We start from the raw sequence: 22480 nt of genomic DNA, 5'->3' as shown, positions 1-22480 counted from the left end.
ACATATTTTTGACATTAGGGGCAGTAAGGATTGTTTCGTAGTCCATTTGTCCATGTTTTACTCTAAGTCTGTTGTCATAAATAGCACTTACAGAACAGTTCACACCAGTTCAAAGTTGTGATACAGGAGCTCAGTGCCCACATGTCTGCAACAATAACCTTTCTAAAGCCTTTGTCAAACTGATATCTGGAAAGTACCCAGTGTGCATGCATGTATTCAGTCTGCAAATCAGTGTGTTTCTATGGAGATGTTGACTAACATCAAGGTAAATTTTGCCACATAGTGAAATAAAAGGTCAAAAGGTGAAAGATGTTAATGACACACTCAGGTCATTACAGTTCTTACTATGCCTTATTCAAAGATAGATTTATTCAAAAGGCAAAAAGTATTTTGATGTAAATAGTAGGAAATCAACTGTGATTCAGCATCAGACATCCTAAATATGTGAAGGAAAAGTTTTATATTTAAAATCACTCTGTTTGCTAAAGGCTTAAATCAGAAACAGATGCAGTGTGCATTCCTCACGCTAGCCTTGATAAAGAGAAACATATGATTATTGTAGATCCGAAGTGTTTACATAAAGGACACTATTGGAATTCACTAGTCCAGTGGTTCTCAAACTGAATGCAAGCCCCACAGCTGTTCATTTTTGTTTAATTTAAAGTCAATTTTATGCATTGTCTGTCTTGTCCTCTGATTGAGTCCTTTTAGAACTGCTGTAGCAGTGATGAAATCCTGTAGTGGACCTGGTTTAGCCCCTGTTTAGGCTGTGGATAGTTCTATTATAGACCTGTGGTGTTACTCGGAATGCGAAATACTAAAGCCTAGGTGTGAGAAGTTGAGAACCACCCATTATATCTTCTATCATGAAACATTTGCATAGGTTTTTGTTATCGTCTTGGGCTATTTCATTTGCGCACACACACAGTCAGGACGTAATAACTGGCTGAAATGATAACTGGCCTAAGCGATGACATCTAAAGACCCACATATAGCCCACCTCTAACCTACTGTGGGTCAGTGCTATACATTTTATAAATCCAATGCAAACTGACCATCAAACCTGTGATTAATTGTTATGAATACTTATACTAACCTATATTTGCCCTGATACTGTATATACATTTTTATAGTCTATGCCAGGCATGTCCAAACTATGGCCCGGGGGCCAAATGCGGCCCTTGGACAAATTTTTCTTGGCCCTCAGGCTTCCAAGTGAATTGGCTCAAATTACCTTACATCAACTAAAAAAAAATGTATTGCAAGTTTTTTGAAAATTTACCTTGATAAAGCTAATAATTAATATTTAGTGTGTGGTTTTAAGGATCTTAGCATGAATAAAGTCTGACAGCTCACTCTAATATGTTAAACATGCAAATATTTCAATTATTCATTGCATTGAGCGTCAGTCTACGGCCCTCGATCGACCCTCTGTGTCATCTGTGTTTAGATATGTGGCCAGTCATGAAAAAAGTTTGGACACCCCTGGTCTATGCCCTGACTTCATGTTATTGTGCGTGTACAATGTGCAATGGCGCCCCGCAGTGGATGCTTATAGAGTTACAGCTCTTTTAAACTTAAATTACATGGGAGAATAGCTCGGACAACCATGCACTTATTATGTGCCTGCTCTCAGTCAGACAATCCTTACTCAGACATATACTGGCATATTAAATGCACGAATTGCCTGCGTAGTCCAAACTGCACACTGGCTATTGCTTATTTTCTATTCTATGGGCATCTGATGACTCGTTCTCCCGCATTTGTGAGACGATAGAGGATAGCTGTTCAACCGGCACATCTATGGCATCGGATGCGCAATATTCCTATCCCAGCCGCGTAACATCTTCCGGGTCGATAGAAGTTCGCCTGGTCTGCACAGGAGAGTGTCTGCAAAGGTCGGTGAAGTCATTCAGATTTATCCTTGTTACTGTCTTTTTATAGTATGCATTACTTTGGCTTGATGGATGTGCATGTAAAAAGAGGCTTCATATGTCCCTCTTTTGCAGCTTCCATTGGCAGATGGTAAAATAATGGCGGCTAACGTGGCGTTAGCCACGTTAGCTTTACCCGCTTGATTTAGCATTGAAGGCAGATAAAAAAGAGAACTTCAGTAGTAGGCTATGCTGTACTTACAAGAACCGCCTAGATAATCATGCAAAGGCAACTCAAATATCAGTTGTCTCAACCTTCGCCATATGCATTGATTTTTAATTACAAACTACTGCAAAAATAACATTTATTTTTTAGACTTTAGAATTACCTCTTTAATTTTCACTTATCTATCTTACGCTACACGAAAGTGAAGGCTTTATTAAATGGGAGAAACAAAGTCAACTGCAATCCATGAAAACTGTAACCCAGATTAAAGCATAAATAATCATGTGTTTTCAAAAGTCTAAATGTTTTAAGCATTATTTTTTAAGAAAAAATGAGTGGTTATAAGCCTATGGTCGAAGCCTAGTGATGACAGTAGTTGTTTTTACCAGTTCACTCCAGCTTAAGCCCCTCTTCAACAGGAAAACTCTTACCAGTCTATTCTCGTTCCTTTATCTCCACTTTAAATAAACAGTCCCTGCATTTTACCGCGTGTTACACTTGGAGTCTTAGTCTCTAGCTTACTTTGTATGTAACTTTTTTTGCACAGAAAAAGTAGTAGTGTCACTGTAAAAGTAATGTAGAGTAACTACTATGTTCTTGTCCACATTAGGGGAGCTGCTTCTTGTGTTGACTCCTCCAGGGGTGAGCATTGGATGCGGGCACCATGGCGAGTCTGCTTCGTGTTGTAGTGACCAGCTGCTCAGTTCCTGTGTTCAGTGGAGTCTCCTGTTTGAAACTGCAAAAAGCTCCATCAGTCAAAACTCACTTGCGCTTTTTCAGGACCTACCCTGCCTTGGCAAGATGTGCCAGCCCAGGTATTTCGCACTACAAACCAGTAATAATATATTTTGTACATTTACATAGTAATATATCTTTTATCAAAATGTATCCAACTGTATCCAAAAAAAGTTGGGGATGTTGCCAGTAATCAACATCAAATAAGCCCAGTGTAAGTCCATTTCAGATATGTCGAGTCAGACGGATTTAAACAACAAGGCAGGGGATTGTGCATGTCTGGGTCATACAGGTTTGTGTGGAGAGAACACACTGAGAACATAATGGTTGTTTTCATCACATACACTGACTCTCTAATCCACTTGGAAGTTTTTCACATGTGTGTTACATGCATACTGGGTTTGATAAATGTTTATTTTCCAGCATCCCACATGCAGCACTGCTGTATTTTTATAAAATGGAAACTTTTGGTACAGTTGAAGTGGGATTTGTATATATAGTCAATGCTTCTAATTATTGCTTTTGTAGAAGACTTCATGCAGTTGCTATCAATTGTTACTTAACTGTATGACCAATTCTTATTTTGGTGTTGTGAAATCCCGCTCCATCTGGTCACAGTTCTTCTATCTGTTAAGCTGTGTGAACTACTGGTGAGTTTGTTCAAGGGACAGACGTTGACATATCTGAGATGAGATGAGGTCAGGACCAGTAATAGCAGCCACTATCCTTGTCACATTTATCAGTTTACAAAGTAGAACCAAGTGAAAAGACTACTGGTATTAAGGTTTTGCCTTACAATATTCTTGCATTTCCTGATTAGTCATTGGGTTCCATTATTTCTCAATTTTCTTTAGATATCCTGTCCTGTCCTGCACAATAAGTTTGACCTTTGTATATAGTGCATTTTAAACTGTAAATAAAGTGTTTAATCCATGTTATTGTTTTTTGACTTTCCCAGGAGTTCCTTACAAACAACTTACAGTTGGAGTTCCTAAAGAGATATTCCAGAATGAGCGGCGTGTAGCTCTGTCTCCTGCCGGTGTGCAGGCGCTCATCAAACAGGGATTCAATGTTGTTGTGGAGTCTGGTGCTGGGGAATCATCAAAGTTTCCTGATGAACAGTACACTCAAGCTGGAGCTTCAATAAAAGATGTGAAAGATGTGTTGGCATCGGATGTTGTGGTCAAGGTGGAATTATACTGTCAACATTTTTAAAGAAATGATTAAGACATATAAATATAAACAAAAGTATTTTATGGTTCAGGTTCGTGCTCCTGTCTTTAACCCTGCCCTGGGTGTGCATGAAGTGGACATGTTGAAAGATGCCGCTACATTAATCAGTTTCATCTACCCTGCTCAAAACCCAGAACTGATGGACTTGCTTTCCAAAAAGAAGGCTACAGTTCTGGCTATGGATCAAGTGCCCAGAATCACTATCGCCCAGGGTTTTGATGCGCTTAGCTCTATGGCAAATATCGCTGGGTAAGGACTGAACACTATACCTTAGTAAAAGGTGTGTTTTTGTTGTTATGTATACAGCTTGTATTTTTTCCAGTTACAAGGCTGTGGTGTTGGCAGCTAACAGTTTTGGACGCTTCTTCACCGGACAAATCACTGCAGCTGGTAAAGTGCCTCCCGCAAAGGTTTGTGGACTTATTTGAATGTATTTTTATTTCTCAGGATATTACTATGATTGAATATTAAATTGACATAGACAGTCATTCTTTGCCTTGTGTGTGCGCTTGTGCTTTTGCAGGTACTCATTATTGGAGGTGGTGTGGCTGGTTTAGCAGCAGCTGGTACTGCCAGAGCCATGGGAGCTATAGTTCGAGGATTTGATACAAGGTTTTTGTGTTAATTTTTCTATTTTGAGAAAATGTATGAAACAACCAGTAGTCTTGTGTTATGCCGTTTATACTGTACAAATTATCCACAGTGCGTTTAAACTGTTAACTGCAGCTGGCATTCTAATTCTTACCGACCATGGTATGAAATGTAAAGTGACAAATGTGACTATATACTTTCAGAGCTGCTGCTTTGGAGCAGTTCAAATCTTTGGGTGCAGAGCCTCTGGAGGTGGACATCAAGGAGTCTGGAGAGGGCCAGGGAGGATATGCCAAGGAAATGTCAAAGGAGTTCATAGAAGCAGAGATGAAGCTGTTTGCCAAACAGTGTCAGGATGTGGATATTGTCATCAGCACTGCTCTAATCCCTGGTATGCAAATTAGCCATCACAGGTTTTCCCTTCACCAGCGGGGGCTATGGGTTGCCTAGGGCTGGCAAAGTTAAAGGGTTAATTCATGCGATTGAGCATGAATTAATGCAAATTAATTGCATAGTCTGTTTTAACACACTCTTACAGGTTTACCTGAAAGGGGGAGGAAAGATCAGTACTGACTGATTGATTATACTGTCAAATTTGTACATAAAATCTATCTGAAGTGTTGAACAGTCAGCGGCTAAAAATGCATCACTTAGGCTTACCTTTTCCAATCATTATCCTAAGAACTGACTGAACACAACTGAATACAAATCATGTTTTATATTCTAGGTAGAAGGGCACCCATTCTAATAACCAAACCAATGGTTGAGAGCATGAAAGATGGGTCAGTAGTAGTGGACTTGGCTGCTGAGGCAGGCGGCAACATTGAGACAACAGTTCCTGGGGAGCTTTCAGTATACAAGGTTTGGACATTACATGCTTGAGACCTTTACTCTGTACTTTACAGAGGTACTCTAGTAAAGTAAGTAAGTGAACTTTTCATCTTTCATTCTTTCTTCCAGGGTGTGACACATATTGGCTACACAGATCTGCCAAGTCGGTTGCCCACACAGTCCAGTACTTTATATTCTAACAACATAACTAAGCTTGTTAGAGCCATCAGCCCTGACAAAGACAACTTTTTCCTTGATGTCAAGGATGAATTTGATTATGGCACAATGGATCATGTTGTCAGGGGATCTGTTGTCATGCAGGTATTGTTTAAAGCAATGTTTAAATGCAGCGTTTCTGAAATAGTTAAAGTTAAAGTTGTGTAGCTCAGCAACTGCATGTTATGGTCACTAGATGTCACTGTAACAGTAGCTCTACAATGCATGCAAAGCTTTTTTTCTCTGGTGAATCATTCAATCCAATATCAGTATATTACAAATGGTGTGTTTGATCAGTTGTGCACTTTATTTTTTGTAGAATGGAAAGAATCTATTCCCAGCTCCTCAACCCAACAATGTTCCTGTTGCAGCACCACCAAAACCAAAGTCAGTTCAAGAACTGGAGGCAGAGAAAGCTTCACAGATCTCTCCCTTTAGGGCTACACTCACTACTGCTGGCCTGTATACTGGTGGTAAGCATTCAGGAGACTATGTTCTTTAAACTGAAATTGCTTAGTTAATTAACAAAACATTTCCATAGAGCAACATTTTCTTTCATATGTCACTTGTCTTTTGCAAACTATAATTTGCAGTGAACAAGGTACAGCTCTAAGGTCAAGAATAGGTCAATTATCAGCTTTTAGGTCAGTGCAGGAATGTGCAGAGGCGAGAAGTGACATGGGCGCACACTCAGGCACCCTGTTAGTGTCAGGAAGTGTGCATTGTAAAAATGGTGTCCCACTGCGTGTTTGTTTGAAGTGGAGCTGAGGTGTGGGTTCCCATGGTGCCACACCACGCTCTGTGTGAGTGCACCACACACAGTTAATATGCTTCACACATAGTTGAGGTACTCTGTAGTTTCCCCGCTGAACACTACCACACAGCCACCGTTTGGAGCTTGCCCTTTATTAGTGCCTGTTACAGGCTTATTAGTGTGGCACTTCATTGTCATTGTTGCATACTGTTTTGAGACATGACTTTATAATAGAGTCTGCAAAACATTCATTTTATTTGATAATGTATTCATATCCCATATTTGAATTACTCTGTGTCCGCCATGTTTTGTATGAGTTATTTTAACTGCTTTTTGTAAAAAATTTGCACTGCTTATGTTCTCTGTCTGCTGTCCTCTGTCAGGTTTGGTCACCATGCTGGGTCTGGGTGTTTCTGCCCCGAATGCTGCCTTCACTCAGATAGTCACGACGTTTGGCCTGGCTGGTATCGTTGGATACCACACAGTGTGGGGAGTCACCCCTGCTCTGCACTCTCCACTCATGTCTGTCACCAACGCCATCTCAGGTTAGTTTAATTTGCCACCTCCACCACCATAAAAACTGGCCACTAATATGCTGGTTGGTCCCCTCTGTGCTGTTCATTTAAATCCAACCACTCAGTCCAAATAAAACATGAAAAGATTGTGTCCTTATTGTCTTGACACAAAGAGGTTAGAGGTTTAGCAAGGTAGGTTTGTGTGTGTGTGTTCTCATGCCTTTGATCAGTTCTCAGAGCTGCAGTGGTAGGAAGTAACACACTGGTGATCTTATAGGTCACAAGTTCTTGGCTAGTTGCTTGTTCACACAGCTAGACATGAGCTGTGTAACTGCTATAATGGACAGTTTTCACCACATTTAAAAGTTTATTAGCCACCCTTTTGCAGTTTGTCACACCATTTTTAACTGTTCTGGTTCCATTCATTTAGGGCTGTTTTACAGTTTGACTCTGACTCATGCGAGATTTTTTTTTCAAATATTTACTCTTGCATTTTACCTATTCATGCTAAGTTACTTACTGGATTGGCTTATGGAAACATCCAGCAAAATTTAGTGGTTCTTTTACCAGGCATTATAAAAACACACAATCATTTACAGACATTAGATAATGATATTGGAATTTAGATTTTTGTAGTGGGACAGTTATATTTTTCATGGAGTCGTTATAGAGTTGCAGTCAGGAGAGCGCCTGACTGGTGGAGGGTCATGGTAAATATTGGCTTAATAGCATTTCCTCACTTTGCCATAGCTAAATATGTAATGTCTGATAAAATTCTTTTATCTAACTGCGATTATAGTAGGTTTTGTTGGGGATATTTTTGATCTTTCTTCCTTGCCAATCTTATTATGCATGTGGTGCCCTAAGATTACATTGATCTGTGCTTAAAAGGTATAACATTACAGTTTTTAATAGTTCAAATCTGTTACAAGTATGTGTTTTACATTTTTGTTCAATAAATAACATCAAGTCTAATAACACACAGAACCATTTTTTGCATTGTTGTGAAACAAAGTGAAAATAACTTGATTAAGAGAAGTCTAAATAATGTCATGATGTTGTTTGAGGTCTAACATTCTGGGTTGTACCTGAGTTGCAGCTGAATTGGACGCACACATGTCCGTGTGAATGTTTTGAATTGTATCTTACTGGCTGTAAGTCATTACAGGCCTGATGTTATCAAGGTTTCCTGGGTCTGTTTTGGTAAACAGTCTTTTAGTGTTTCTGTACCTCCACAGTCGGAAAACAATATCTTAAGAAGACAACAGTGAATAAATAAGTAATAATGTTGCTGTGCAATGATTGCTTTCATTTTCAGGTTGAGCTTTTTGGCACTGATTAGAGGTCCTGAGAGAATTTTAAAATTTGATGAATTTGATTCACACATGAATACAGTGCACAATCTGAGTGATTATTAAAACTAATTTGTGTTGTATAGGTTTAACAGCAGTGGGTGGTCTATCTTTGATGGGAGGTGCTTACAGCCCAGAAACTACTGCTCAGACATTGGCTGTGCTTGCTGCCTTCATCTCCTCAGTCAACATTGCCGGTGAGTCAGACAATCGCCAACAGATATAAATGATTGATAATTTTGTCATCTCACTTCATACAATAAATATCAGGGCTATCCCGTAAACACAGTTTTTACTTTATGTTGGGTGTTCATAAATTTGTTATATCAGTTTTGTCTCAGGCAGGCAGGCCTTACAGAAATACATTTTATTTGGGCGTATACTCTGTGACTTTGGTTTCACACACGTTTCTGAGTGATATACCACTTTATCCACAATCCCTTTGCAGTTCAATCCATTTCTTTCAGTATGTATTGTGAAACAGGCCCTTGTCATTTCTTCTCAAGAGGTAAAGCAAAACCCCCCAAAATCTTAGTACTGAGAGTTGAAGAGACAGGGCATGATACTGGAGTGCTAAGGCAGGAAACATTTATTTAGCATTGTAAATTAGGACCCAGCACCCGGAGACACCTGACAGTGTTGTCCATTCTAGTCTAGTACAGTCCAGTCTGGCTATGCTTTTGTTGTAGGGAGTATTATACCTCTAATCAGGTATGTAGGTCAAGATAACAAGAACTGAGCTGGCAGTGACTGTCCTCAGTACAGCAACACCATCCATCCATCCATTTTCTTCCCCTTATCCGGGGCCGGGTCGCGGGGGCAGCAGTCTAAGCAGAGACTCCCAGACTTCCTTCACCTCAGACACGTCCTCCAGCTCTTCCGGGGGGACCCCAAGGCGTTCCCAGGTCAGCCGAGAGACATAGTCCTTCCAGCGTGTCCTGGGTCTTCCCCGGGGCCTCCTCCCGGTGGGACATGCCTGGAACACCTCCCGAGGGAGGCGTCCAGGAGGCATCTGGAACAGATGCCTGACCCACCTCAACTGGCTCCTCTCGACATGGAGGAGCAGCAGCTCTACTCCGAGCTCCTCCCGTGTGACTGAGCTCATCACCCTATCTCTAAGGGAGCGCCCAGCCACCCTGCGGAGGAAACTCATTTCGATCTTGTCCTTTTGGTCATTACCCAGAGCTCATGATCATAGGTGAGGGTAGGAACGAAGACTGACCGGTAAATCGAGAGCTTTGCCTTTCGGCTCAGCTCCCTCTTCACCACAATGGTCCGACCGCATTACTGCAGACGCTGCACCGATCCGCCTGTCAATCTCAAGTTCCATCCCCCCCTCACTCATGAACAAGACCCCGAGATACTTGGAACTCCTCCACTTGAGGCAAGGACTCTCCACCCACCTGGAGAGGAGAAGCCACCTTTTTCTGGTTGAGAACCATGTCCTCAGACTTGCCGATCTTCTTCCCAGCCGCTTCACACTCGGCTGCAAACCACCCCAGTGCATGTTGCAGGTCCTGGTCTGATGAAGCCAACAGGATAACATCATCTGCAAACAGCAGAGATGAGATCCTGTGGTCCCCAAACCAGACCCCCTCCGACCCCTGACTGCGCCTAGAAATTCTGTCCATAAATAAAATGAACAGAACCGGTGACAAAGGGCAGCTCTGGCGGAGTCCAACATGCACTGGGAACAGGTCTGACTTACTGCCGGCAATGCGAACACAGCTCCTGCTCCGGTCATACAGGGACCGGACAGCCCTTAGCAAAGCGCCCCGGCCCCATACTCCCAGAGCACCCCCCACAGGACACCATGAGGGACACGGTCGAATGCCTTCTCCAGATCCACAAAGCACATGTGAACTGGTTGGACAAACTCCCATGAACCCTCGAGCACCTGATGAAGAGTGTAGAGCTGGTCCAGTGTTCCATGGCCAGGACGAAAAACACACTGCCCTTCCTGGATCCGACTATCGGCCAGATTCTCCTCTCCAGTACCCTGACATAGACAGGGAGGGTGAGGACTGTGATTTCCCTGTAGTTGAAACACGCCCTCCGGTCCCCCTTCTTATACAGAGGGACCACCACCCCGGTCTGCCAGTCCAGAGGTACTGTCCCCGACCGCCACACAATGTTGAAGAGGCGTGTCAGCCAAGACAGCTCCACAACATCCAGAGACTTCAGGTACTCAGGACGGATCTCATCCAACCCCGGAGCCTTGCCACCAAGGAGCTTTCCAACCACCTCAGTGACTTCAGCCAGGGTGATGGACGAGTCCGCCTCTGAGTCCCCAGCCTCGGCTTCCTCCTCGGAAGACGTGACGGTGGGATTGAGGAGATCCTCAAAATATTCCTTCCACTGTCGGACAACGTCCCCAGTCGAGGTCAACAGCTCTCCCCCAGCACTGTAAACAGTGTTGGTGAAGAACTGCTTCCCCCTCCTGAGGCGCCGGACGGTTTGCCAGAATCTCTTTGAGGCCGTCCGATAGTCCTCCTCCATGGCCTCCCTAAACTCCTCCCAGCTCAGAGTTTTTGCCTCTGTGACCGCACAGGCTGTAGCACGCTTGGCCCGCCGGTACCCGTCAGCTGCCTCAGGAGTCCCACGAGCCAACAAGACCTGACAGGACTCCTTCTTCAGCTTGACGGCATCCCTTACTTCTGGTGTCCACCACCGGGTTCGGGGGATTACCGCTGCAACAGGCACCACAGACCTTACGACCACAGCTACGAGTGGCCACATCGACAATAGAGGTCGAGAACGAAGCCCACTCGGACTCCATATCCACAGACTCCCCCGGAATCCGGGAGGGCTTCTCCGGTGCAAGTTGAAAATCCATCTGACAGAGGGCTCCGCCAGACATTCCCAACAGACCGTCACTACACGCTTGGGCCTGCCAGGTCTGTCCGGCTTTATCCTCCTCCAGCGAACCCAACTCACAACCAGGTGGTGATCAGTTGACAGGGCCCTGTGGGGGAAGGCCCGGCCACCAGGTGCTCGCCGTCGAACTCCCACCCCAGGCCTGGCTTCAGGGTGGGGCCCCGGTAACGCCATTCCGGGCGACATAACTGGCCTCTGCATTGAACTCCTCATATGGCGCTTCTGAACCGTTCTTCGTCTGACCCGTCCCTCAGGACCTGTTTGCTTTGGGTGACCCTACCAGGGGCATGAAGCCCCGAGAACATAGCTCCCGGGATCATTCGGGCACTCTAACTCCTCCACCACGATAAGGTGACTGTTCAAGGAGGGGAACACATAGTGCTGTTAAACTAGCTCATTGGCTACTTTTTTAGTACACACCATGATATTCATGTTGTGCCTTTGTATAATCGAATTAACACATTCCCAGAAACATCCGCTTAAGTACAAACATATATTACGTGGACAATTAACATCTAGATTTCCTTTTTAAGTACCTATAATTTATTTGGTTTATTTTGAAAATATTGACTGACTGTAGCACAGCAGCCTGATGCATGCATCATTGTGCTTATAGCCAGTAGTAATTCACAACACTTGTCCCTAGAAGGGCTTTTAACACACAACACAGGACAAAGGAATGAAATGACAATGACACAAGTGAGTATAACACTGGACACGAAAACACATGTTAGAAATATAATACATCTTCATTAGAAACATGTTAAGAACACAGAAACACATTAAAATTGTGCACATCCGAGATTCTTTTTTAAAGATGTCAAATTTGCCAAAATTTCATCACTGCTCGGGTGAATCTGCCGCAGCTCTTTAGTTTCTTAATATAGCTGTAAAACCAGTTCCTCATATTAAAAAGTTTTATGATGATGTTAACACAATTTGAAAATGATAAAAAAATTGTGCTTTACTAAAATTGAACATTGGTAGAATCTATTTGGTTTTTGGTTTAACACTGTTAGGGCCCAGTTGTAAAGGCCTTCGTCTGACTTGAAGTTTAATCTGACTGTCTGGCCAGACAGTGGCTCCGTAGGACAGATATGAGCGAATAATAGAATTTAAAAAGATGTGTGCACAATCAGATGTCAAGCATTTTCTTATTATCTTGAAACATTTGATGGTTTAAACTTGATTGTCTAAAATTATCCCTAAATATTTCTCCTCCAGTAGCTGATCCCCATTTTGTTGAATCTGAAGGGTGAAAGTTCCTTCATATCAGTATTATAATAACCCTAAGATCTGATATGTATTATAAAGAGTCTAAAACTGAGACTAAAATTACACAAACTGCAAAAAACATCTTATGCCCCTCTTTTACATCTTAATCTATGTGTATGCACATGCGTGTGACTGCAGTCATGCCATAGGAAAACAGACATGCCAACAGTAATGTGATCTCTCCCAAAGCACTGAGATGGAGCCTGGTCTGAGTTGAACACATTTGAGGTTTTCTTCTTAAAATATTTATATTGACACAAAGTAGATCCATTAAATTCCTGACATTGGTTATTGACATTGGCACCAGCTTTTAGATATTAGCTTTTAAACACCTATGATTAAAAAATTGGATCAGTGAAAATTATGTATGTAAAACAAGTCTCTGATTTTTCACCTGTTATTTTGTATTTAACCATAATTTAATGAGGAAAGTTCTTTTTTAGGTGAGCAACCCATACCTGCAGACAGACATTTATACAGGATAACATTCAGTGTAAACGAGAACATACAAGAATGGCAAGTTTAGACACAAAAACAGTGAGGGTTAATGATTGCATTTCCATGTATTCCATGAGCTTAATTTTTTCACAACTGTACATTTTTGTTGTCTTTTGAACAGGTGGGTTCCTTGTGACTCAGAAGATGTTGGACATGTTTAAGCGTCCCACTGATCCCCCTGAGCATAACTACCTCTACTTGCTTCCTGGTGGTGTGTTTGTTGGAGGCTACGCTGCAGCTCTACAGTCTGGATACAACATTGAGCAGGTGTGAGAGCAGAGGTTGTCCAGCCCTATCTAAGCATTATATCTAATATCTTGTGTCAGCTTAACTTTCTAAAATAAACCCATTCTTTGTCATGTTAGCTTAATGTCAGTCAAATATGTATGCTATGTGTACAGATATTGTACAGGCAATCCCTATTTGATTCCTCTCATTTACTTTTGTACATTTGCTTATTTAAACTTTTATTCTCTGTCCCCTCAGATGATGTATTTAGGCTCTGGTCTATGTTGTGTTGGAGCCTTGGCCGGGCTTTCCAATCAAACCACAGCACGTCTTGGAAATGCATTGGGAATGATGGGAGTTGCAGGGGGGATTGCAGCCACATTGGGTGCCCTCAAGCCAAGCCCTGAACTTCTGACTCAAATGAGTGCTGCCATGGCTGTAGGAGGAACTGCCGGTAAGTGTTCACATCAAATGGAGTGAGCCAGACTGAAGTGATAAGAGGCAATTTGATTGGACTAATTAGTCTGCACATGCGTATGTATATGAGAGCAACAGGTGGTGGCCTCTGTGGGTTGTTTACATCAAACACAACATGAGTAATACTGTCCAGACTTAGCAAGACCTGTAATAGTTGACATTGTAGATTACTCACGTTCCAAGAGTTTCTCTTGACAGTATAATGCTTAAACGGCTAATTGTTCCAGTAACTATCTCAAACCCAGACTAAACCATCTACACAGACAACAATGCTGTCTACTTCTTTAAAGAACTTCTAAAGCAGCCTACGTAGTGTATACCTACTCACTAACACGGAATGTTCCCAAATGGTCTCCATCAGCTGCACCTGGCTCCTATATGACCTTTTCCCCAGCAGTACTTTTATGGTATATGCTTTGAATTTACATCTACATTTTATATTCATGTATGCATCTGTCATATCTACAAAACAACTTGTGATAACACTGTAACTAGTTATATATTCCATTTCAAACATATTTATCTGATTTATTTTAGGCCTGGCCATCGCTAAGAGGATCCAGATCACTGACTTACCGCAGCTGGTGGCTGCTTTCCACAGCTTGGTTGGCCTGGCTGCAGTGCTCACCTGTGTGGCTGAGTATATGATCGAATACCCCCACTTTGCCACAGATCCAGCTGCCAATCTGACAAAGATTGTTGCTTACCTTGGCACATACATTGGTGGCATCACATTTAGTGGCTCTTTAGTCGCTTGGCAAATTGCAAGGTATATAACATTACTGCAGTATAAATCAGGCTCTGCTGATGACAAAAATAAATGAGCATGTTTTGGCAAAATTTATGTTCTAATAACTTCTGATATATGTACCACTTCTCCCAGGAATTCTGAACAGTGCTCCTCTAATGCTTCCTGCCCGTCATGCTCTGAATGCCAGCCTGATGGCAGCCTGTGTTGGGGGGATGGTTCCCTACATGCTTGATCCCAGCTACACTACAGGCATCACCTGCCTGGGATCTGTCTCTGCCCTGTCTGCCGTGATGGTAGGTACTGTTAAACCGAATTATGGTCTTTGTGGATTTAAAAAAAAAGTTTTGTCTTAAATTAAGTTAATTATAAGTTATAATTGCATTGCACAATTGCACAAAGCAGAAACTAATAACAAAATTACAATTTCATTACAAGCCAAAGACAATTAATTTAATATGTATAAATGACAAATGCAATGTAAATTTAGTCAGTAATCATTTAGTAAAGTTTTGTTTTTGTTTTTTTTGTTTTTTTAAAGGGTGTAACACTGACAGCGGCCATAGGAGGCGCTGACATGCCTGTAGTTATCACAGTGCTTAACAGCTACTCGGGCTGGGCCCTGTGTGCTGAGGGGTTCCTGCTGAACAACAACCTGCTGACTATTGTTGGAGCACTTATTGGATCTTCTGGGGCTATTCTGTCATACATTATGTGTGTAGTAAGTGTTCAAATATTATATAATTAAAACATTATTTCTTTACATCTTTTTTATTCACAGAGATATATAGTGGTATATATACACACACACACATATGATGTGCAGATTTTTAATAACTAAGGTAAATGTCCCTTTTTGCCCCACTAGGCTATGAATCGGTCCCTGGCTAATGTAATCCTGGGAGGCTATGGCACGTCTTCCACTGGTACAGGAAAACCTATGGAGATCACAGGAACTCACACTGAGGTCAATGTGGATCAGACTGTCGACATGATTAAAGAGGCTCATAACATAATCATCACTCCAGGTAAGACTATTGCACTACACAGGCACTCTACATGCACATACGCACACAGTCACATGCACTAGGACTCTTGAAAGTGAGTGGAAAAACATGATACTTTGACTTTACCATCCTTTTCCTCCTCTGTGTTAGCAAAGTGTGGGTTCTGTTTATTTAACCTTTTCTTGACCCATGTTACATCACCATTCAGCTAATTGACAAGTCATGGTAGAGCAGCCACACACGCACAGGAGTTCTGTGTGGTCGGCAGTCCCTAGTAAATAGACATTCTACAGTGCAGCATATATACGCAAGGTCAAGGGAAAATTAGATGGAACCAGGGCATGGTGGGTTTTTGTTGACAATTCAAAAACAACACTTAGAATAGGCTTGGAGAGCCATTTTAAGGGCTTAAGTGTGGGGTCCAGCCATTGTTCCAGACACATATTTGTTCTTCTCACATATTTCCATTTCCATTTAGATATGAATCCCCCAGTGGCTTATACTTGTACTATGAAATAAGTCCTCGAAGCTACTCTGACCTCATAATTGTGTGGCCTAGTGACATTTCATTGCTCTCCTAGACTGTTGTTAACCCTTTTGAAATTTGACATGTTGTTTTACTCACGTGGGTACATGTAAACACAGACTAGAAGCACACAGCCTGCAAATGAGTGCTTCCAGCAAAATTGCTGAGGGGTTTGTTATAAACAAATGCTAACTTTAGAGGAAACTACTTAAATTTGCTTAAATGGAAAAACTCAAATATTCAGGTGCTTAAAAAACAAACTAATCAAAAAAGAACTCAAAGGGGTAAAATATAAGTATAACAATTGTTTTTTGTTATTACTTTGTTTAGTTCCAGTTTGGTCATGTCATAATGTTAATAACAATGGTTAGTCTTCATTTTTCTAGATCCTCAAAGATGTTTCACAATTTCATGCATTATTTATTCATCTCTCCTCACTAGATGCAGTATGCCGGGTGTAGAGAGTTACATGTAAATGTTTTAAGTTTTTTGTGTTAAATATCTTGTTTGAAATGTCCATTTTTTTTTTTTTTTGGATGGACATTTCAAACAAGATATTCAACACAAAACACTTAAAACATTTACACTATGCATTTTATGGATGGTGTATTCACATGACATTACTTTATTTTGGTTTAATATATGGTCCTATATGGGGCCTGCTTTAAATCCCATTTTCATTGTGACCTTTAGTAACTTGGTCTGATTGACATCTGTGGAAACATTCAGATGTGGTCTGATAAATCTAACTGCTTTCCTGGCTTGGTCCAGGCCATCTCTGCCTGGTCTCAGCCAACATGTTTTTCTTATAGAATAGGCCACTTCTGTTATGCTTCTGGGTTTTTCAGTTGGACTGTAAACCCTGTCTTGATTATTTATAACCGTTATCTATAATTATAAAAAAATGCATATATTGCAACACAACTTTGATAAACCTGAACAATATTTAATTAATCTCCATTTTCCCCTTTAAGGTTATGGGCTCTGTGCTGCAAAGGCCCAGTACCCGATTGCAGAATTGGTTAAGATGCTGACGGAAGCTGGCAAAAAAGTCAGGTAATTACCTAGTTTATTAATGACTCAAAACAATCTGGTCTTTTGTTTTCTACATATCCTTGCATTACTTCATTTTAAGGAAGGGAAGTTATTGAGTACAAAGGCGAGATCTGTGCTGGAGGCAAAGACGAATGGAATAAAAATGTAAAAAGAATGGGGTAAATCTTAAGTGAACCGGAAGTAAGGGGAATTTGCCCTTCCTCACTCGTTTGATCTTGCCGTGCAGCTGCTGCTACTTAGAGCATTTGCACTTGATTAGAGGAGGAAGTGGGTGGCCAGAGAATAAAGAGAACACTACGCATCCACTGAATCTCTAATTTTCTTTATTTGTTTATTTGTTTATAGTTCATATTGTAGTACTATAACAGTCCTTTTATAAGGTACTCTATTAAGCCATTATTTTCAATTTCTCTTTATTGATCAATATTAAGAGTGTTGTAATAATATTCTAGATAAGACGCATGAGTTTAATTATGTTAATTGTCCATTGCACAGTAATGAATTCAGTTTCCCTGTACAATGTAGATGAGTGAGTGGATGAAATGAACTCTTAAAGATAGGTTGTCATTCTTTCTCAGGTTTGGTATACACCCTGTGGCTGGTCGTATGCCTGGTCAACTTAATGTACTGCTGGCTGAAGCTGGTGTCCCATATGATATTGTGTTGGAGATGGAGGAGATCAATGAGGACTTCCCAGGTTGGATTTTACCATTTCAGTGTTATTACTTTAAATTGGTTGTAATAATTGTCCCTTTCTTAACTGCTGAAATTATTACACTGATTGTATTGGAGGCATTTTTGAAACTTTGGTTATTTTCCTCTTGATGCATATCTGTTGCATCTGGTCTTGCTAATTTTCTAACATTTTCCATAGCAGGATATTTTGTAAACTTGCATTACAGAGCTGAGCTGACCATCTCAAAGTATGTTATGCATCATCTCTGGCTAAATGAGCCTTAACATAACTGGATAATAGCAATCAGCTTTTTACTAACGTCATGAGCTGTTTGCACTGCTACACAGAGACATGAGTTGTATGTATCACAGAAATATAACAAAGTTTTCTATCGATTACTTGTCTTTGTATCTCAGACACTGATTTGGTTTTGGTGATTGGTGCCAACGATACCGTAAACTCTGCTGCTCAGGAAGACCCCAATTCCATCATTGCTGGTATGCCTGTGCTGGAGGTCTGGAAGTCTAAGCAGGTGAGACATCAGATCTGTGCATGTATGATGATATGATACATTACAACACTCATCACAATTGCATGTTGGAATTAGGGCCCTACCGATATGGATTTTTTGTGTGGCCAATATGATAATGATAAAATGGCAGTTGGAGGTGCCAATAGCCGATATAAAAGCCAATATTTGTGATTTAACAATTCACTGTAAATCTTCAATTGTTATAAAACCTTGGTTTGGCTCTACTGGATTTTAAATTGGGTTTGTTTAGGCTAAATTTTTACATCATATTTAAAGACAATAGGTAGGCCTGATGGCATTTTTGCATGACATTCTAACCAGTAGAAAGTAATTAAACTACCGCTATTAGTCTTTAGCGGTGTGTGTGCACCATGATAATTAATTCTATGCGTAAATGCTGATCATTCACACCATGTGGCCATAACAGCTTGTCAAAGCCTGATCCCATCAGATCTCAGAAGCTAAGCAAGGCCAGGCCTGGTTAGTACTTGAATGGGAGACCACTGGGAAAATCAGGTTTTTGTGTCCTTAGGCAAAGCACCTCAGCCACATTGCCTGGTATGAAAGTGTTGTGTGTGTGAGTGTTGGTGGTGGTCAGAGGGACCGATGGTGTTGATTGGCAGCCGTGCTTCTGTTGATCTGCCCCAGGGCAGCTGTGGCTACAATAGTAGCTTACCATCACCAGGTGTGGAGTGAATGAATAATGATCTGTAAAGCATCTTTGTGACAAACGTCTGTGAAAGTGCTATATAAATAAAAAACTTACTTACAGCAGATAATTGCTAACCAGTGAGAAAGAATGAAAAGAAACTTCAAAATTGGCACATTTGCAACACTGATCGCTCACACAGGCACCTCTCAGATCACAAGTCTTCTCAAATAAGTTTGACAAAAACAAGCAGTAGTTTTGTTGCTGGCCTAAACTGTGCTGAAGTTCACTATTATTTATAGTCAGTATCGTGGCTCAGGCCACAAGATCATATGAGTGACTTGACCCCAGGGGGTGCATTCAGGGGCAGTATGACGTCATGCACACAGACAAATTACTCTGCAGATAAATACTGATGCAGCACCACATATTGGGACATTTATCTGTCTGTAAATTGCATTCAGTGGATGTAATATAAAGACTGTGGGCTTTATAAGGAGATATAAAGCTCATGTAGACTATCTGGCCATATCTGCAAGATTTAGGCCAACAGCCGATATGTCTCAAAGTGCCCAGTTTGTCAATATCGGCCAGCCGATATATCAGTCGGGCCCTAGTTTGAATTTTCAAGGATAGGGGCCCAGGTGGACACAGGGTCACCAAATAAATACTCCTAATTCTTATTAATTACATTATGAATTATTTGAGACAGTGTTAAGTTTGAATCATTTAGAGTGTAGGATTGCAACAAGCATACTGTGTGGTCCACACACATCCATATGCATGAACAGTTATTGTTGCTGCACTCTTAGAAAGAGATGAAGACTGTCAATAATGGCTTCTGAATATACATTTCCATTAGAATTTTTTCCCCCCAAGGCCTGAACTTTGAAATCCCCCCCCCCAAAAAAAAAAAAACTGACCTGGGCATCACTACTCTGTACAATAAAATTAGGTGATTCTTCTTTAATTGAGCTGTATGTAACCAAATCCTCTTTATTCAGGTGATTGTGATGAAACGTTCATTGGGTGTGGGATATGCAGCTGTTGACAACCCCATCTTCTACAAGCCCAACAGTGCGATGTTGCTAGGAGACGCCAAGAAGACTTGTGATGCTTTGCAAGCCAAGGTTCGCGAAAACCTGAGCCTTTAATGCAGGAGTGCTTTAAAAATCCACTCAAAGCACAGGGACTGTAGGGAAACTTGGAAGATGTTAGACTTTTTTGTCTTTTATGTCAACATTTTAACTTACTTGTATACCTCACAAGCAGATTGATAACTTTTAATCATTAGAATACATGTTCTGAATCCTTCTGAAACTGTATGAATCTAATGAAATTACATACAAACCTCAATAATGTGTGTTCAGATGGGGAGATTCCATAAAGATGCTGTTATATAGGGAACAACTTAAAATGTGTTCTGTTACCTCCTTAATGTAAATGCATTTTATGAACGTTTTAGATACTCTTATTTCCACTGTTGTTTTTTAATAATAGTAAATAGATAGTAACAAAACATTGACAGTAGAGTTTTTCCTGAGGTGTGACTGTGGCCCATTTTTTTCACATTTCAGAAAATTCGTCTTTATTGAGAAATGTTTTTTCACAGCAACTTCATTAATTTACAAATTACATTACAAATCACATAATCGAACTACACTAAACAATGAGGCTTAAGCACTTGGCATCTTTACGTATGAGGTCATCTAAAGACTTGTAACAGTATTTTGACTTAGTAGAGGTCCACTTAGCCCAGAAGTGCAGTATATTTATTCCAATCTTCTCAACCACTCTAGTGTGTATCCTCATTACTGCTCATTAGTAAAAGAAGGAATGTTATTCATAAGAGGCTGGATTGTACCTGTTCTTCTTATTAATCCATAAAAGCATAGTGTTATGATTTTTTTTTTAGTTTTTTAATTTTAGACTTTCCATCGATTAAAAAAAAAAAAAAAAAAAAAAACGCATACCAATACACATTTTCGGCTGTTTGTTGTTTTATTCAGAGTATTAAAAGTTACAACATAATGAAAATCTTTCCAAGGGTTTAGGGAACAATAATTGCAATCATTGTCTGTACTAACAATTACAGTGAGCTGGGAAGCAGTTACTGTAATGTGCTGTGTGTTAAACTTACTGGGACCCCTTGAAGTTGACCTGGGCAACTACCCTACCTCTACATATATTGATAGGACCTTTTCTTTCCCTTTGCTTTCTGACATAAAATGGATTTAATTCCCCAGTGCATATTTAAGTTTAACTTCTTTTCTGTTCTTGTAACAATCAAGCTGCTGTATTTTTGATGCTGTAGTGAGTTTCAATTAGGTTTCTGTTTTGGTATTTTTCCACACAGAGCAAGCAGCCTGTGTCATTTTTGTCTGGTAACTTGGAGTGTAACTTCTCAAGTGAAGGGAACTGATTGATAACTCTTCTCAGTCCAACATAGCCCCTTGATTTCTACTGTGAATGGTTTTCATCTGTCACAGAACTTGCTCATCCACAATAAATGTGTTACACCAGATGTTGCCCTTGTTTCATATTTGAATACATTTCAATTCATGTACCAAAACTGCTTGTATCATCATTAAATGTAAACTCTCAGTGAAGGGACTAGGCTATATATCACTTGAACCCTTAGGCTTCTTAAGTAGCATAATTTTGAGTAGACTACAATTTCTACTAAACCCACTTTTGCTTATTAGTTAAAAGGTTAAAATATTGATGCTATTCACACAGGTCAACCTGGGTTCAGTGAAAGCCCTTCAGTGTTGGTATTTGTTAAAAATAAGTGTGTAGACCAGTTGAGCTCCATGTGTAAAGGATAAAATCAAATGTATAATTAAACAGAACTCAAACCACTGTATTTAGAACAGCTAAGTGACATGCAAACAACTTTAATAAAGAACAAAATTGTCAATTTCACGATCACAGCCTAGGGCTCACACGTCTCCTGAGTTTTGAACAGTAAATAGTGGTTTGTGAGCTGTTATCACTCAAACACTACAACTTCAAGAGTCAGCTCAACTAGGTGTGTGCATGGTTTGGTGCCAGTATAGAAAAAATGACATGGCTATAGAGTAGATGTATGACAGTGTCTACCATCATCAGTCTTCTTAACACACTTGAACAGTGTTGTTCTTCACACACTATGTTCCACATTATTTTATTATCTTATTTTGCAAAAACACATTTAAAACATAAATTAGTTGCCATAAAGGAACTCTTCAGATTTTAAATTTAACAAACTTGACTGTCTGTGCATCCAGATATAGCTTTTACTGCTAACATTCTATGGCTCTAACGCTTTGGACATGATGCCTTATTAATTTATGTTATAATTTAGTGCATTGTTTCTGCAGACTATTATCAGAAAGCAAAAAGCAGAATGTTGCGCCTCAAACGAGTCTCATTTCAGCTGCCAGTTTCAATTCTGAAATCCAGTTTCTTTAAACCTAATGCCTCTGAGCTGAATGGTCACTACCTCAACTGCAGCCACTGCAGCTAATGATGAATCAGTGCTAATGCAGCCTCTGTAGCTCAGTGAGGGAATTCTGGGGGCCTTTCCATACATTAAGAAAAACTGTAATCTATCTGCAGGTTT

At 40.6% G+C, this 22480-nt stretch overlaps 1 protein-coding gene across 1 annotated transcript; it reads left to right on the top strand.

Moving 5' to 3' along the window:
• Nucleotides 1-1615: 1615 nt before the first annotated feature.
• On the top strand, nucleotides 1616-21398 carry LOC110174151 (NAD(P) transhydrogenase, mitochondrial-like). The gene is given in 23 exon segments (XM_055153916.1): nucleotides 1616-1898; nucleotides 2711-2915; nucleotides 3794-4023; nucleotides 4100-4317; nucleotides 4391-4478; nucleotides 4592-4680; nucleotides 4863-5050; nucleotides 5387-5520; nucleotides 5620-5811; nucleotides 6026-6179; nucleotides 6844-7005; nucleotides 8414-8524; nucleotides 13099-13244; nucleotides 13464-13659; nucleotides 14220-14436; nucleotides 14438-14451; nucleotides 14566-14726; nucleotides 14972-15151; nucleotides 15299-15458; nucleotides 16938-17019; nucleotides 17598-17716; nucleotides 18112-18227; nucleotides 19881-21398. Coding segments are annotated over 22 exon segments (3258 nt in total). The 5' UTR covers nucleotides 1616-1898; nucleotides 2711-2764; the 3' UTR covers nucleotides 20031-21398.
• The last annotated feature ends 1082 nt before the right edge of the window (nucleotides 21399-22480 follow it).

This window comes from Boleophthalmus pectinirostris, unplaced genomic scaffold (assembly GCF_026225935.1).
Source record: "Boleophthalmus pectinirostris isolate CB_2022bp ecotype Guang Dong unplaced genomic scaffold, ASM2622593v1 HiC_scaffold_18, whole genome shotgun sequence".
NCBI classification, from domain to species: Eukaryota; Metazoa; Chordata; class Actinopteri; order Gobiiformes; family Gobiidae; genus Boleophthalmus; species Boleophthalmus pectinirostris.
Note: the sequence above shows the minus strand (reverse complement) of the source record. Positions and strands in the feature narration are given on the sequence as shown.